We start from the raw sequence: 18,052 nt of genomic DNA on the forward strand, positions 1-18,052 counted from the left end.
CAAACTTAATTAATTTTTATTAAAGGCTAAAAGTTTTTTTTCCAATGAACCAGATTGATTTCCATAATGTTTCTCAATGATGTGAATGAGACTGTCTTTACTGACAAAGTTAGCTTCTATCAAAAACCAAGATTTTTACCCAAGGAACCAAATAGAATTCCATGATTTTTCTCAATAGCAAGAATGAGACTTCACTATTAATTTAAAGAAAAGCCAGTACAAGTTACTGAGAAGATTATATGTATTTTACTAAAACAAACACTCACTAATTTGATTATAGATACCTCTTGATCTATCCAATTCCGCCAAGCCAACAATATTACTAATTAGATTAGAGTACAATTTGGTACCTACTTAACTATTAAAGTGACACTAAAGGTGAAAAACATCATATAATGTCTCTTGGTTAAAACAATTAATATCTATAGTCATCATCAAAGATCATGTAATTTCCATTCCTCCTTGCTCTAGCTTCTCTGTCAGTCTGCAGATCAACAATATGTAAGTGCTTCACATTACATGACTAAGGTAAGTATAAGTACATCAGTAGTTTAAATTTGGAATAACTAAGGTAATATGTTTGTGTACCTTGGTAATGAGTCTTTCAAATGCTTCAGTTCCATGTTCCTGCATATATCTCTCTGCAGCCGTAAGAACATCGTCTTGTTTACTAAATATGTTCTTCCGCGGAACATACCACATTTGAGAAGTTCCTGGTATTTGCGGCATTTGTGGCATTTGTGGATTCATGTAGAATGGTCTAAGATAGTGTCTATAAACATGTGCTGCTCCGTTAAAGTGAGGAAGAACCAACCAACAACTCAGTATCAACTTTGCATAAGGCCAAATTGGAAGCCTGAAATTAACAAATTATAAACTTGGCATCACAAAAACAATTGGAAGTTGGAAATTATAAACTTAATTGGGCGCAAAAAAACTGATACTTTTCTAATTATTCATCTTCCCCGCCGAATAAGACATTCAAACCATGCTAAGGCAAAATCAAATAACAACAAAAAGGGAACTAGTGTTTTTTTTTTTGACAAGAAAATGCTAAAGTCCATACTACTAACAAACAAATCTCAAACCATGAAATATGGGAACAACAAAATTAAAGTCCTACACATGCCTCCAGTATGCGTAAACCATGCGTAAACCATGATCGTAGCTTTGAATCAGGTAACCATATGATCCTGACACCAGGGTTATGTGTTATGTGTGTGATTATGGCATCCGGGTAATGGTGGATTACCCGTGCAGTTAAGGTTTTAAAGTCATGAATTAACCATGTGATTATGGTATTGCATGGGTTAACAATATCATCATCATGGGATGGGGTCATTAGCAAACGATAAAATAATGGCATTACGGTTATAGATAAACCGTTAGATAATATCTCTGGAGACAAAGATTACCCATGTGATCATGGGCCAAGGTCATGGATTAACTAATTTGATCATGACGTGTAAATCATCTGATCATGGCACTGTTGTCATGGCTAAACCATATGATCATGGTATTAGGCTAAGAAGAAAATCACATGATCATGACATCCTGTCATGGTGAACCATATTATCATGACATCTACGCCAGAAATAGGTTAATCATGTGATCATTGTAACTATTTGATTGAGGTTAAGGGGTAAACCATATGAACATAGTGGCGAAGTTATAGGTTATCCATATATGATCATGGTTTCAAGTCATGAATTGAACATGTGATCAAACATAAGTATCATGCCATGAGCACATGCTTAATTCATAGCCACAATGATATTGATTGCATGATTTATGTATTACCTTAATGTCATAATCACATTATTTACCTATAGCTCTGGAATTATGATCACATGACTTACTCATGACCCTAAAAGATATAATCTTATGGTTTTCCTCTAACTACAAATCATGATAATTGGTGACCCCGTTGCAATGATCGTGTAACTAACTCATAACTATGAAGACAAGCCTTGATGCCATGACTACATGGTTTACCAATGACACCAATTCTAATCATATGAATATGATGGCATGACAAAATTGTTTACCAAAAAACTTGATTTGGTGACCACTTGTTTTACCCATGATCATTTTATAAGCAAGGAACCACTCACATACAACATTCAGGATGAGAGGAGAAAGAGTTTCTTAGATTAAAGTATTTGTTAAAAATAAAAAAGTGGTGCTTATTCAATCAATAAATTTGTATTTGTTGATACATTGAATTGGAAAACTAACTAACCGTTAGTTTTAAGTTATAAGCACATCTTATTAACACTAATCACAAACTAGACAACTTAAAGTACATAATGGGCCTGTTTGTTTTGGCTTTATTTAAAAATGATTTTTATAGTGTTACAAAATTTTGTGTAAAAAGAATTTACAAAGAAACTTTTCATAAAAGTTTCAAATTAAAATTTTGTTTGAATAGTTATTCTTAAAATGTTATTTTAGGTATTTCATATTTTTATTGAAAAAAAAAAAAATTGGATATCAAAATTTCAAAAAATCATTTAATTTTAAAGCTATTTCAAATAGATTTTCAGAAAAATCATTTATGAAATACCACTTTTTGAAAAAAAAGTATGATTTCAACTATGTTTTGATATTCAATAATTTTTATTTATGTTATAGGATATCAAAGGTAATGTTTCAATTTAAAAAAAACTAAAAAAAATTTGTAACATTTTGAAAAATGGTTTTGTAAATTCTATTTTAAAAATTATAAAGAAAAATTCTATTTTTTTTAAAGCAGAAACAAACTGGCCCAATAACATTCCATTAATTCAAACAGCTAAGCTATGCAACCCCTAACATCATTCTTAATTCTGCAAATGGGTAATTATTCAAATCTATCCAACTTCAATTCTTTAGTCATCGAGCCAACTAATGGACAGCGTGTTAGAGAGGGATCAAATTAGGCAATCATTTATCACAAATCTAATGGCCCAAGGTGTGGAGGGTATATTCTAGAATTGGGAAAAAGGTAATGAAAAAATAATTCTGTTAGAGTGGTTTGATGAGAGATTGATGAAACCTTATTATTCTATAAAGAACTTAGGAGAGGTTGAGAGGATTATTTTTTTTGAAATCAGTTGTTACATAGGTTATATATGGACGGAAAGCTTCAGCTTTCCACAGTAGCTTGATCCACTGGGCCTAATAAATACAACTAAGCCGCTTCATAACTGAGAGATAAACGCAAATATGAGAGACAAAAGCTTTCGGCAAAAGAATCCTTATTTTCATGGTCAACATGAGTTGATGGAGAATTTCTCTGTGCCAAATGTCTCTGGTCCATGATTGAAGGAGCTAAGAGAGTTTTCATTTTTTAAAGAGATCTTGCCAACGATGGCGAAGTTGAGCTAATGACGAAGACTTTCCAAAAACTCAGGAAGAACTCACGAAGAAATGGGAATGTTTGATTTTAATGAAGTAAACTGCCAAGCTCTCTCGTCTTTAAAAATTAGTTGTTTTTTGAATTAGTCTTATTATATATTAGCAATTACTGATACTTGTATACGCTATATATTAGCCACACTTTGTTTTTATAAAGCTATTCAGTTTGCAAATCTGAGTTGAACTTCTATTTTCTACATCTTTTTGTTCTTTTTCTTTGTTGATGTTACTGTTGAGTGTTCTTGCGTATTTCTCTGAATGCATATCTAAAATATGGTAAACCGGTTTTGAACCGGATCCGAATTAAAACATGTTTTCTAAAAATAATCAATTTCCGATGAAATGTAACTAAAACATTAATTTGGTTAAGTTTGGTTTGGTTTATTAATCATGCACATCCCTAAGTTATAATATAATCCTTTAAGACTCACCTTTCTAACAATTGACAAGCTAGTATGACGGTTGGTTAGACTTCTAAACCTATATAAGACTCATAGCAGTTTGTTTTCTAAATGTTTTGAGTTAGAATATCCCAGAGTTTCATAACATAATTTGTTTGATAGTCTTTTCTCAAACGGTCATCTTCTAATCATTTTTATTTCATTTTAAAAGTTATTTGATTAAAAAAGTGTTTACTGTTTTCATTTTCTTAATTAACATACATTTTGCCTCATTTTGTTTTGTTTCTCTTGTTTAGTGTAATACTAAATTTATATGAAAACACATGACCTTGCGATGATTATAACTATATAAATGCCCTCCTACACGGCTTTGGCTAATATGCATAAGGATTTTCCTTATGCACCGTGCATAAGCCTACATAAGCCATTGGATCGTGTTTTTAATCCAGTATTGAGTATTGAGTACGGAGTACTGAGTGGTGAGTATTGAGTATTGAGTAATGGTGAGTATTGAGTACGGAGTACTGAGTGGTGAGTATTGAGTATTGAGTATTGAGTAATGGTGAGTATTGAGTATTGAGTAATAACAATTGATGTCTAGAATTTGATCCAATGATCCAAGGGTCCATAATAATCTATGCACGGTGCATAGATTTTTATCTATGCACGGTAACTGCACCCCTCCTACACGACACTTGAGCGGTGTTTTATTTATACATGACAATTTAGATATATTAAAGGGGTCAAGTCAATAGAAAATAAAAGCTAATATCTATAGCAACTTAAGCTTTTGAATACCCATTTTATTAGCAACAACTTTATAATAGCGGAGAAGTTTTTGCATGAAGCCCTTTGTTTTCGCTAATTCCACATCACCGCTGCCAGTCAAGACACCGGATGGAGGTACATCTAAGCCTTCTATATCATCATTTCGGGATATTCTCACTTAAGGCCAAGAAGCCACTACTCTAAAGGAGAGAGTGGACCTGAATGAAAAGGAACTTATGAAAGTCTTTTTTGAAGGAGAAAATCGGTTGCTGCCAAAGGTCACGATGAATGAGAAGCTTTTTCAAGAACTGTGCAATCCTTGGAAGGAGGTGTCAGTCATAAAACTCCTTGGAAAGAATGTGGACTATCATTTGATAAAGGATAGGTTGAAGAAGATGTGGAAACTTACCGGAAGTTTTGAGATCAAGGACGTTGACAATGGTTTCTTTATGGTCAAGTGTGAACTCTCACAGATAAGGAGAAAATTGTGTCAAAAGGTTCGTAGATGTTGTTGACCATTATTTAACAGTAGTTCGATGGAGTTTAGACTTTGCATATTGATCGGTGCATTTTAATGCACATTCCTCTACGTTTGTACTTATACATTTTCATGGTTTGATTCTCTTATTTTTGTATTTTATAATGTTTTTATATTTTAATTCTTTTATTGTTATTTGATTTTCGTATTTAATTTTCAGCTTTAGCAGTCTGCACGGAAACGATCATAACTGGAGCTCTGGGAATCTGATCGACGCGTTCTAGTAATCGTCGAAAAGCTAAGAGAAAGAGCTACACTTCACGTGTTGGAGTCGAAGTCATATTTGAAACGCATATTTTCCAAAATTGCATTTGAAGTTGCAGCAATAGTTTTTTATTTAGTTTTGGGTCATTTATATTGGGTTGGGTTATGTATTTGACCCAGTTGAGCTGTAAACCGTTTGCTTAATTCGGAATATGGTAATGTCAATCTAGTTTATGTCTTTTACGCTTGTCAATTGACTGACGCAGTCGGAAGCCGCCCAAAGGAATAGCAAGCGCTAAACCTTGAATGAAAACAGGGGATAATCCTTATGGCCATGCCAAAGGTATTTAAATACAGAAAACAAATAAACCCTATTGGGCCTTATAGGCCTTTAATCCAAAACAAAATTAAATAAAACAAATAAAATAGAAATTGCTTAAATAATAAAATTGCTTAAATATTAAAATGCTCTGTGCGGTTTCTTCTTTGATATGCACAATCCTCCTACATCAGTCTCCTTCACTTCTGAAGAACTCGACCCCGAGTTCTCTTCTTGATAAAGAACTTCATCTGGCAGCTTGCTATAATTGTAAGTACCGACTGAAATTCTCTCCTTACGCCGAAACACCATCACATCTTCTCCCACATTGAAAACTTTAACTTCCATGTATTTATCTCGCATACAAATCGTTTGCCAGCTCATCTGCGGTCAACTCCTTGAAATCCTTTAGGATCCCTAGCAGTTCTTCTGGAATTGTTTCCTCCTTTACAACATTCATCAACCCTTTGATCACCACTGGACAGAAACATTCAATTTCTTTTACAGCTTCATCAAGCTCCTTTTCACTCTGCGTCATCATCAAAAATCTAGGATTCTTTCCTCCCGGATTCTTATCAAAGTGCAAAACAGGAGCCATAGCAATTTTATGTGTGCCCCATGTAAACATCATCACGTTATCCCGTCCTGGATAAGTGATATCATTATCAAACTGCCAAGGCCTACCAAGTAAAATATGACAAACATCCATATCAAGAACATCACAAAGTACCTCTTCTCTATAATGTTTTCCGATGGAGATAGGAACTCTGCAAGTTAGTGTTACTCGAACTTGGGAGCCCTTACTTACCCAACCGAGGTTGTACGGCTTCTCATGTGGTTTTGTGGACAATTTCAAATAATCTACCAATTTTTTCGACTACAGATTTTCCATGCTGCCACTATCCACAATTAGATTACACACTTTGTTCTTGATAGAACAATGTGTCTTGAACAAATTCTTGCGCTGCCCTTCGTCTTTGGATGCTAGTAACATTTGCTGCAACACAAAATTTACCCTCTCATCAGATTCTTCCACCGCAAACTCAACATCGGCATACTCATCGTTCTTAACCGTAGAATCTTCTCTTTCCTCATCTTCCTCCCTTTCTTCCACAACATTAGCGACTCTTTTTGTTGGACAAACATTTGATTTGTGGCCTCTTTCGTTACAACGATAACATGTGTCTATAGCGGGTCTAGCATATGGATTATTTGGCCTCTGAATTGGTGTTTTACCATGCTGCACACTGCTAGAGCTGCTAGCCCCCTTATTCTCAAGATTGGAATCCCGGGGTGTTGCATTCTTTTCCTTGTCACCTGTTGATTCACAGTTACTTGGGGGTGAATACCTTTCAATATACGAGAAATTTCGAGGGGATTTCTCCATCAATTCTGCCTTCAATGCCAAACTGGATGCTTCAGCTACGGTCCATACAGTTTGTAAACCCATCTTCTCCTGCAAGGATCCCTTTAGGCCACTGATGTATCGAGCCACTTTCTGGCTTTCCGATTCTCCCAATTCAATGCGCTCAGAAAACCGCAGGAACTCAGCTGTGTATTCAGTCACGGTTCTCTTGCCCTGAACACACTCGATGTATATCTTATAAAGAATCTGCTCATAATCCTCCGGTAAAAACCGCTCCAGCATCAATTGTTTCATTTTTCTCCAAGTTCTGATTGGCCCCTTTCTTTGTCTCTACCTTTGAACAAGTTTATCCCACCAGACAGCTGCAGTACTTCTAAGCCTGATCGCAACCATTTTGACTTGCTTGTTCTCAGGGACACCCATAACGTCGAAGAAGTTGTCGACGTCGATCTGCCAATCAAGAAACTCCTCCACTCCCATACTTCCGTAGAACAATGGAATATCAGCCTTCACTCGATAGTCATGGTTGATCTGTAGATTCCCACGATTATCATCTTCATCGTAAGGTTCTTCTTCATCAGAACTCGAATCTTCGACACAGACACAGTTTCCACCCCGTAGAACCCTAATCGGTTCCCCTCTCCTGTCTCTTCGCCGATTCCCATTGTTGTTGGCGTTGTTCGCCTGATTTGCTAAATTCGCCATCTGTTCAGTCAAAGTAGTTAGAGCCGCGGTAAAAGCCGTGGTAATTCCCTCAAGATCTGCTTTGGTCACCGGTTGATCCGCCATAGTTGTCAAGCTATGAAAAGAACAGGAGAAAACCTGCTCTGATACCAACTGACGCAGTTGGAAGCCGCCCAAAGGAATAGCAAGCGCTAAACCTTGAATGAAAACAGGGTTGCAAGCGCAAACCCTATAGATAAGCTCTGGAGTCCAGTTGGAAGCCGCCCAAAGGAATAGCAAGTGCTAAACCTTGAATGAAAACAGGGTTGCAAGCGCAAACCCTATAGATAAGCTCTGGAGTCCACCAGGAATAAAGAAAACTTTGGATTCTATTATAATAAAAGAGATAATCCTTATGGCCATGCCAAAGGTCTTTAAATACAGAAAACAAATAAACCCTATTGGGCCTTATAGGCCTTTAATCCAAAACAAAATTAAATAAAACAAATAAAACAGAAATTGCTTAAATATTAAAATTGCTTAAATATTAAAATGCTTTGTGCGGTTTCTTCTTTGATATGCACAATCCTCCTACATCAATATAGAAATAGAATAGAGATCAAAGCTGCTTAGTGATTTGGTAAGGTAGAAACCTATGATAAGTCGGAACCAAAAACAGTAGATTGGCTTAATTTTATAATCACTTATTTTTAATCGCTTAATTCTTTGTTCCTAAAAATCGATCCTAAAACCATAAATCCACCTCTTAATAGTTTTTTAATTGGTTAATAATAAATCAAGAATCCTTGTGATAACGATATCCGAGTTGTCGTTACCGTTACACTATATTTTCAAAAGTTACTCGTTTTTTATCCGTGCGCGACAGCAGATCAAATTGGCGCCGTTTGGTTCTCTCTAGTACCTAGGTTTGGCCGTACAATTGCAGATTCAGGTTTACTTTTCACGAAATAATTTTGAAAGCTTTGTACGTTTGTAATGGAGAACTAATTACAAGGCAAAATCTGTTGATTACGGGTTCCATCATACTTTGAGGTTATAATAATTTTAATCAAGTTTTTATTCCGTTAAATTATATTATGTGATTATTGTTTGCTTAATTCAATTTTCATAGAGTATATTGATTTAATTCGATTGTTGTATGATCCTTAACTATAATCACGTTAGCATTTGCTTAATTCATTATCGTGTTTGATTAATCCGCGTTTGCTTAATCCGCGAGGGGTTAAATCTGTTTGCCTAATTCGGATCATAGGAACTTAGATCACATAAAATTCGTTGCGCTTGTCATTGATTTTTGTAGTCGAGTAGGAGTGGATTAGGAGAATGAAATTATAATAATCAATGATAAGTCGAAACCGAAATCAGTAGATTAGCCGTTTTAGCTTATTTGATAATCAATTATTTACTTTGTTTTTCATAATCGAATCCTAAACTAAAATAAACCCCCCTTAATCAATTTACTATTGGTTAGTGATAATCAAGAATCCTTGTGAGAACGATATTCGAGTTGTCGTTACCGCTAAACTACCATTTTACAAAATACTCGTTTTTGACCCATGTGCGACAGCGGATCACATATCCTCTCGCAAAGGTGGAGAAGACTCTGGTTTGGATTCGATTTTCAGTGCTTAAATTATTGTATTATAATGAAAGTGTCCTTCTTAGTTAGACATATGTTGTGGGTACTCTTGTTAAGATAGATACAAACACCCTAAACGTAAAGTAGGGAAGGTTTGCGAAAATTTGCGTGGAGATTGAACTGACCTTGTCGGTGTCATAAAGGTCAATGTTAATGGCTACTAGTACAATATGCAGTATGAAGGTCTTCACATTATTTGCTCCAGTTGTGGTTTTTATGGACATCACACCCATGATTGCAAGAATACACCAAATAAGCTAACGATGTCGGTCGTTCCTATGGTGGCGCAACCAAGAGGTCTTCCAAAAAACAATGTTGTCCATGAGCAAAGACTAACAAAACTGCATCAGGAAGTGGGTGATGGTAGCGCCAAAATTGTAGCAAAAGAACCTGGAAAACAAATCCAATTCATGGTGATTGGCTGGTGGTGCAGAGGAAAAAACACAAAAGAAAAGAGTCAGCTATGGTAAAGGGAAATCTTTATCCAATAATGCGCCTAGAGATCCAGGGAGTTTTAAAATCAAGGGGGTTGATGTTTCCTTAAAAGGAATAAGCACTGATAATGAAACAGCTAGACCCAATCAACTTGATGCGGATTCCAAGAAATGGCGATATGATAACAATGGACCAATCCCAAGCGCGCGTCAGCCGACACAAACAAGGGACCCACGCTCCAATGCCAAGTTTTCCATTTTGAAACCACATCTTGCTATTAGTGGGACTTTGCATAAAATTGAGCGAGTTTTTAATTCTTGTCCAACACAAAAGGGTGAGCCTAGCACTATTAAATACACCTCCATCGCTCCCATTGTAAATTTGGATTTGGAAACCATCACACGATACAATATTTAGCATTTTGAACCAACATCAAATGTAGATGAAAATAACCAATGCGCTATGGATGAGAGTGCTATCAAGAAGACGAAGTTATTCGTGAAACTCTCACTGAATGCGAGTCGGCTGCGTAAATTGTCACGTCTCTGGAACTTATTTTGTCACCTCTATCAACTAGACTAGTTATGTTAGGTTTCAAAGAAGTCATCGTGCTCTACTGGAATATCAAGGGAGCCTCCAATATTAAGGCTAAAAGACATATGATGGATGTGATTTGAAAACACTCTCCGACATTTTTAATTGTTATGGAAACACATTGGTTTTCATAAGATCAAATCCTTCTAGGATAGAGCTGGATATGTGAGTGTTCACTACGTAGAGGCGCACAGTCCATCTGGGGGCATTTGGCTGTTAAAGCAGAATGGCAGTAACGTTACTATTGTGCAAGATGTCTTGATGGATACAAGTACTATAAAGTTATCATCGGAAAATTCCTTAGTGTTTAATTGGAATTTATGTTAGTCTCGTGTACACTTCTTGTCTTAAGTTGTTGATGGTCCTTAAATTCAGATTCGAGACTTTAACGATGTCATTCATCAGAGTAAACAAAAAGGAGGTAATTTTAATCATTCTAGGGTAACTGAATTGATGAATGTCATTGATAAATGTAGTTTAGTTGAAGTAGACATGATTGGTGGAAAATTCACATGGAATAGGCCTTGTATTGGTAACTGAATGGTCTATTGCAAGTTGGATAGGGCCCTGGTTGATGTTACTTGGCGCATGGTCTACTCTGTTGCATATGTTGAGGTGACGTGTAAATTTCATTGTGATCACAACCCCATTCTCCTTAGGAGTGACCTTCCTTTCCAAGACCACAGGTCGCATCCTTTTAGGTTTTAGGCAGCTTGGATCACTCACTGGGATACTCCAATATAGTCCAGACTGCTTGGGCAAAATTCCTATATGGCATTGTAACATGTCTTCAAAATGTGCAGCACGATTCTATCCTTTTCAATAAGAAAACTTTTGGCAATATCAACAAACAGAAGCATAACATTAAGTAGAGACTCAGGGGTATCCAACAGGAACTTCAACAGGAGTATGATGAGATCCTTGCGCAAGAGGAGATTCATTGGTCTCAAAGGGCTAGAGATGATTGGATTAAATTGGGAGATCGTAACACCATATTTTTGCATACCAAGACGATAATCAGGCAGAAAATAAAAAAAAAAGTCCATGGCCTTCATCTACCCAATGGTGTTTGGTGCAATGATGACACTATTCTTAGAGAAGAAGCATTGAGTTTTTTTAAAGGTCTTTTTTACGCTACATCTCCTATACTTTCCACCTACTAGTATGGGTGACTCAATATGCCTCTGATCCTTACTAAAAAAGTTCAACACTCTTAAACTCAACAGGTGACGAAGGAAGAAGTTACTTATGCGTTGAATCAAATGCATCCTTTCAAGGCGCCTGGTCATGATGGATTTCAGGTTATTTTCTTTAAACAATTTGAACATATAGTTGGAGATGACATTGTCCAACTTATATTATATGTTTTTGTGATAGGTAGATTTCACTCTTCTCTTTCTGAGACTCTTATTGCATTAATTCCTTAGATAGACTGCCCAAAATTTTTAAAGGAATTCAGACCCATTAGCTTGTGCAACACTATTTACAAGTTTATTACGAAGATTATGGTTAACAAATTGCATTCTTATCTAAATCAGATAGTCGAACACTTCCAGAGTAGATTTTTGCCTGGTAAAGGGACAACTAACAGTGTCATTATCCTCCAAGAAGCAATTCATTCTATGCGTGAATCTAAAAAGAAAAAAGTTGACACGGTGTTCAAAATAGATCTTGGAAAGGCCTACGATCATGTTAATTGGGATTTCTTAGAATTTTTTTTGAAGCAAAATGGGTTTCCTTCCATTACTATGAAGTTGATCATACATTGTGTAATTAGCTCCTCTATGTCTATTCTTTAGAATGTGCGGCGACTACCAAATTTTGTTCCGACTAGAGGATTACGGCAAGGTTCCTTTTTACCTTATCTCTTCGTTATCTGCATGGAATTCTTACCGCAGACAATCATCAGGGAAATTGATGAAGGCCATCAGAAACCTGTCAGGTTATCTCGTAATGGACCCCCTCTATCGCATTTATATTTTACAAATGATGTTCCTCTTTTCACAAAGGTTTCTAACTCCCAAACATGGATCATTTCTGATATCTTGAATCGTTTTGCCATGTTTTCTGGCCTTAAAGTGAATGTTGCTAAATCAAATGTGTTATTCTCGGCTACCACTAAGAGGAGTAAAGTAGATTTCATTGTCTTCAGAACATGTCAGGCGAACTCTTACTCTATAGAAATACTTGGGTTTCCCTATGTTGCATGGGCATCTTCAACGTAAGGATTTTGAGTTTCTAGAGGAGAGAATCAGTTAGATTTAGCATCTTGGCAACATAAATTGTTAAACATGGCTGGTCGTTTGACTCTGGTTAGGTCTGTCCTGAACTCCATTCCAAATTAGTATATGTAAGTGTCTTAGCTACCTTAGCAAACTTTTAATTTTATTGATAGGATGGCAAGGATTTTTATTGTGGAAAGGTAATTCAAACTCTGGTGTGCATCTGGATGACTGGAATAAAATGACCAAGTCTAAAAAATTGGGTGGTCTTAGGATCTGGAAAGTAAGAGAGGCCAATACTTCTATGTTAGGTAAGCTGGTTTGGGGTCTCCACTGAGATTGTGATTAGTGAATAATCATTCCTTAATACGAAAAAGAAACTTGGATCCATTACTTGGAATGCAATTATGATGCTCTCTCTGCTTTTAAAGATACCTTTGAATTTAGATTAGAGGATGGGAACTCCTCTTCCTTGTTTTCCAATTGATCTAGGATAGGAAAATAAGCGGAGCAGGTTCTCTATGTGGATATCCACTATCTGGAAATGCGAGTAAATGATATACACTTCAATGGGAATTGGAACTTCAATTCATTATATACAAATATTCCTCCAGGTGTTTGTGAAAGCCTGAAAGCGCTTTCGATATGTTTGAATTCAATGGTTCCTATTTGTTTAACTTGGAAAGGATATTTAAATGGTGTCTATATTGCACGGGATGATTATAATTGACTAAACAGACTTGAATTTATTCAAAATACACCAGACAGTAACTCTTGAAAGTAGGTATGGTATAGTTCTGCCTCTGAGAAGGTGGAATTCTTCCTTTTGACGGCTTTACACAAGTCCCTTTCTATGAGATCGATGTTGGGTCATTGTGGTATGCTCCAGAAAATCTCTGTCCTAGATGCAATCAGGACACTTAGACGACTATACACTTCATAAGAAACTGTGAATTTGCTACTTGCTATTGGAAATCTATTGGCTTCTTAGAATCAATATTCTTTTCAAGGGGATAGTTTATATGATTGGATTATACATGGTAAGGGTGTTCAAAATCAAGCCGACGCAATATAAAACCGCAAACCAAACCAAACCGAAACCGCCAAAAACCACATTTGGTTCGAACTTGTTTAGGCCATCTTTTAACAAAACCGCGCGGTTTGGTTCGGTTTGCAGTTTGTATTTTACAAACCGAACTAAATCACATTATGTTATAACCCAAAATTCACATGGCCCACTTCCAACCGAAACTCAAATCTATTATGCCTTGAACTTAAGATTACGAATGAATTTCTCTTCCTCACACTTAAGGTTTCATTTTAAGTCTTCTCAAATCTCTCCCAACGGTATTACGCCTTCTACTCATCTTCTTTTTCATGCACATTTCTCATCTTCTTCTCTAGTCTTTCATCTTTTATGTTCTTTCTTTTTCATCTTCTTAATTGTTAATCTACTATTCTCTCTTCCAATTACGTTTTTAATTCATATCTTCTTCTCAGATTTCTCCTATCTTCTGCTTTTTCTTTTTCATCTTCTCTATGTTTTTTGTTTCATTATAATGTTTTATGCTACTATATTATGTTTTTTTATTCCTCTTTTATCAAATCTTATTTTTTATATTAAATCGAAAGTTGTTATCCAAATATGATGAATTTTGTTGTTATATGATGACGCATAAATGACTAAATACAAAGCTACGTTGTCATATATATATATATATATATATATATATATATATATATATATATATATATATATATATATATATATATATATATATATATATATATATATATATATATATATATATATATATATATATATATATATTTGTTGTTATATGATGACGCATAAATGACTAAATACAAAGCTACGTTGTCAGATATAGATATATATATATATATATATATATATATATATATATATATATATATATATATATATATATATATATCCTCTTGAAAAGAATATTAATTCTAAGAAGCCATAGTAATCATGGTGTCTCGGCTTTTAGTGAATTAATTTGAAATGCTGATGGTATTTGATTTCACGGTTTTGCGGGTGATATTGATTATTCCAACATCTTTTACGTTTAGTTGATGGCATTATATCATGGTTTGTGAATAGCTTGGGAACTACACAGCAAAGACTAGATGTGTTATTCTGACTGCAACTCTGCTATCAAGCTTATCTCAGAGTCGGTTAATGTTTTACATCACTATGTAGCAATTCTCCACATTAAAGTATTTCTCACTAGGGAGTGGCGAGTTCAAATATTTCATACTCTTAAAAAGGGAAATGTTTGTGCTGACTAATCTACCTATATATTTAATGTAGATTAGATAACTTTTTGGAGTAATTATATGAAGAAAAAAAACAACCTGAAAACAAATAGAAAAACAATGAATAGAGAAGAAAAGGATTGAGAACAAAATAGAAAAGCAAAAAACAGAGTAGAGAAGAAGAATAGAAAGAAGCTTGAAGCAATTGAGGCAGAGGCGGAGTTAGGGCAAGAGAAGCACCGAACAAAAGAAACGTGATGGAGAAAGGTGAAACGCGAATGAGAGAGGAAAAAACACAAACAACTATAATAAATTTTCCAATTTTAGAATTCTTTAAAGAAAAAAATATTTTTCCGCTCCCGCAACCCGCTATCCCAGCTTTCCCGACCGCTATCCAAAATTAGGATGTGTGTCGTTCCTTTGTAGTGGATGGTTGCCGCACCGGGAGAGAATCCCGGGATAGCGCCTGGAACGGCCGCTATTAATAACTCTGAGTCAATGAACTAAACATTCAAAATCCAAGAGACCTTAATAGCACATGTTCACCCAAAACATTAAGGTATTGGCTTATGGGTATCTTACTTATAAAGAGTTCAACCTCCATTTTTTCAAGTAATGTTGAACTTTCAACTCACACTTGTATCTCAATAATCTTTTCTTCAAGTGTGAGTCCATCCACTATGCTTCCTTTTAAGCGTAAACTCTTTCATCCATATACACTCGAACCAATTCTTGTTCCTTAACGGAACAAATATTATTGTCAATGTTTCAAGAACGGTCACACACTAAAGGATAGATAGGCGGGAAATTAAATAAATTAATAAGATTCATTTAAGATTCGGTGGTGAATTTTTACGCTGCACTAACATTAATTAGAGAAACACGTAGAGTAAACTACGGTGTATATATGTGGTTCCATAAATAGAAACCTTTTACTAAAGTGATAGTCAATCATTCATGTATTCTAAAAACGCTAGCCACACTAAGATTCTAAGATTGTGTTCTCTAAGACTTTCGTTCATTCACTGTATTCTTGTGGCATGAGTAGAAGCATTAACATTTGTGTTGCGCTCGTGACAAATCCATTTTTCCTTTATGACAATCAAATGTTCTATACTACAGGAGTCAAGAATTAATCCATTGATCTGTGACTCATGGCAATCCGTAAGATCAATCGCAAAGAGAATCTTTGTAATTTTATCCACTGTGTTTATCAAGATTTCTCTTAATCTATTTGGTACTAATAGTGTGTCTGGTACTGAGTCTCCATTAAATTTGTTGCATCCCAAAGCTATGCCATGTGAGAACCCGAATACTGTAGCTTCAACTCAAAAACAAACATGTACAAAACCTTAAAGAGTAAGACTCTCTCAGTGTGAATTTTTCTAGTGACAAACTAACTAATAATCTTGATTGTGCTGCCAAAGGTATCATTATAATAACAAAAGATCTTCTAAATTATAATTAAAGTTCATAACTCTTCATTATAAACAATAAAGTAAATTTCTAGCTTTTCCATAAACCCTTAAAAATAAACTTTTTGTTAAACAAAAGAAATAATCAAATTGCTTTAAAAAAATACTGAAAAGACATACAGTTCAAGAGCTTTGGCAAATGTAAGCTCGAAGAGAGTGATCAAAGAGTAGAGAACCCAATACGTGAGCCATTGTTGGTCATCAACACTAGACTTGGTCTCAATAGCCTTGATTGAAGCATGTCTGCAACAAAATGAGCCAACAAATAAAAAAAACCAGACACATAAATAAATCATATAATGTTACAAAAGTCACAAAACTGTAACATGCTTACAGAGGATAAACGAGGGTCACCAAAGGCCTGAAAAAAAAATCAATAGAAAGTTTAGAAAAAGTATTACTCATGAATGCATTGCAGAAAGATAGAAAGGAGAAGATCATACAGAGCGAGAACGTCGAAGTTTTTGAGGAGAACTTGAAGAAGATTGTTGCCAGAAGCGCCCATGTTTGGGGAAAATGGGTTTGTGTGGAAAGGGTTTGAAGATGGGACTAGAGGGAAGAGAAAAGTATGAAAAGGAGTGAATGAGTGAGTGACAGTGTTGAAAGAAAGAAAGAGGGAAAAAATAACACAGATTTTTGGCACGTAAAAAGAGGCACCGAAATTCGATGTTATGTTTTCTCCTACCTCGTGGATTGTATGTTGACACATTGACGCGGTTGTCTCTACTCGTCTAGCGCGATATTTTATTTTTGGGTTTCATCTCACCATTTTATTTATTTGAACATTTTGAAACAAATGTGATTTGTGGGTCTTGGCTCAATGTAATTCCGTGAAGCATGCTCGGTTATCTATCACTAAGTGTAATACTTATCCACTCTATGGGTGGAGAGTCACAGCTACTCTTAAAATATATTTGGATGAACATATTAATAAGGATAAAAAAAATTTCTACTCTTATAGTGTGAGCCACATCTCGAAAAACGTAAAAATTTCTTTAAAAATTTTTGAAGATGCGTCACCGAACACAGTATGAATCATATTTCAAGTGTTTTTTAATGAGAATTAACATTTAATTATTTAGTGAATTTTTCAGAGATACATCTTCGAAAAATATCAAGCAAAAAATTGAATATATCACCATCTTGCATTGTTATCTTTCTCTTACTTCATTCATCCTCCATAACTCAAAACCCTTAAAAAAATTCATTCTCAATCAATTTTTCTACTCGTAATCATTACTTTAATAAAGTTCACTCATTTCATCCATCATTCCTTGCATTAATCTTGTTCTTGAGCTGAAAAATGTACGTTGAGTCTAGAGATGCATCTCCGAATTCACCTGTTATATGTTTCAAAGATGCATCTCTGAATTCACCTATTATATGTTTCGGAGATGCATCTTCGAATTTGCCTGTTATTGTGAATTTTTTAACAGTTTTTCTATTTTGGTTTGTATTATATACGGTGCACCCCGATATGTTTCCCAAAGTTGTTGTAAGTAATGATGCAAAGTCTGATAAAGCGAAGGACAGAGTTAAATCGGAAGAGGTGAAAGAAGATGTTAAACCGGTTGAAGTCGAGATAGATGTTGGTCAACAGTTTACAAATGAACAACTTTTTACTACTCATGAACATATGTTTGAATGGGTCCGCATGGTGGTCGTGAAATTAGAATTTAGCATTGTAATCGGAAGGTCCGACAATGGTTCTAACTGAAGGCAAGC

The 18,052-nt window shown here is 35.2% G+C and overlaps 1 protein-coding gene across 1 annotated transcript; it reads right to left on the minus strand.

Moving 5' to 3' along the window:
* Positions 1 to 213: 213 nt before the first annotated feature.
* On the minus strand, positions 214 to 17,038 carry LOC131651634 (HVA22-like protein c). The gene is made up of 5 exons (XM_058921302.1): positions 16,771 to 17,038; positions 16,662 to 16,688; positions 16,448 to 16,570; positions 589 to 856; positions 214 to 484 (listed from the first exon to the last, which is right to left on the minus strand). The coding sequence occupies exons 1-5, from the start codon at positions 17,034 to 17,036 to the stop codon at positions 416 to 418; spliced, it is 753 nt and encodes a 250-aa protein (XP_058777285.1). The 5' UTR covers positions 17,037 to 17,038; the 3' UTR covers positions 214 to 415.
* Between the last annotated feature and the right edge of the window lie 1,014 nt (positions 17,039 to 18,052).

The sequence above is a fragment of the Vicia villosa genome, linkage group LG2 (assembly GCF_029867415.1).
Source record: "Vicia villosa cultivar HV-30 ecotype Madison, WI linkage group LG2, Vvil1.0, whole genome shotgun sequence".
Lineage (NCBI taxonomy): Eukaryota > Viridiplantae > Streptophyta > Magnoliopsida > Fabales > Fabaceae > Vicia > Vicia villosa.

Excerpts from the sequence above, each read along its gene's own strand:
- LOC131651634 (XM_058921302.1), bottom strand. The coding sequence starts at position 17,036 with ATGTGTCAACATACAATCCACGAGGTAGGAGAAAACATAACATCGAAT. Across the intron at positions 16,689-16,770 it reads AACTTCGACGTTCTCGCTCT|GCCTTTGGTGACCCTCGTTT; the intron begins GTATGATCTTCT and ends TTTTTTTTTCAG. Across the intron at positions 857-16,447 it reads TTTGCCAAAGCTCTTGAACT|GCTTCCAATTTGGCCTTATG; the intron begins GTATGTCTTTTC and ends TGTTAATTTCAG.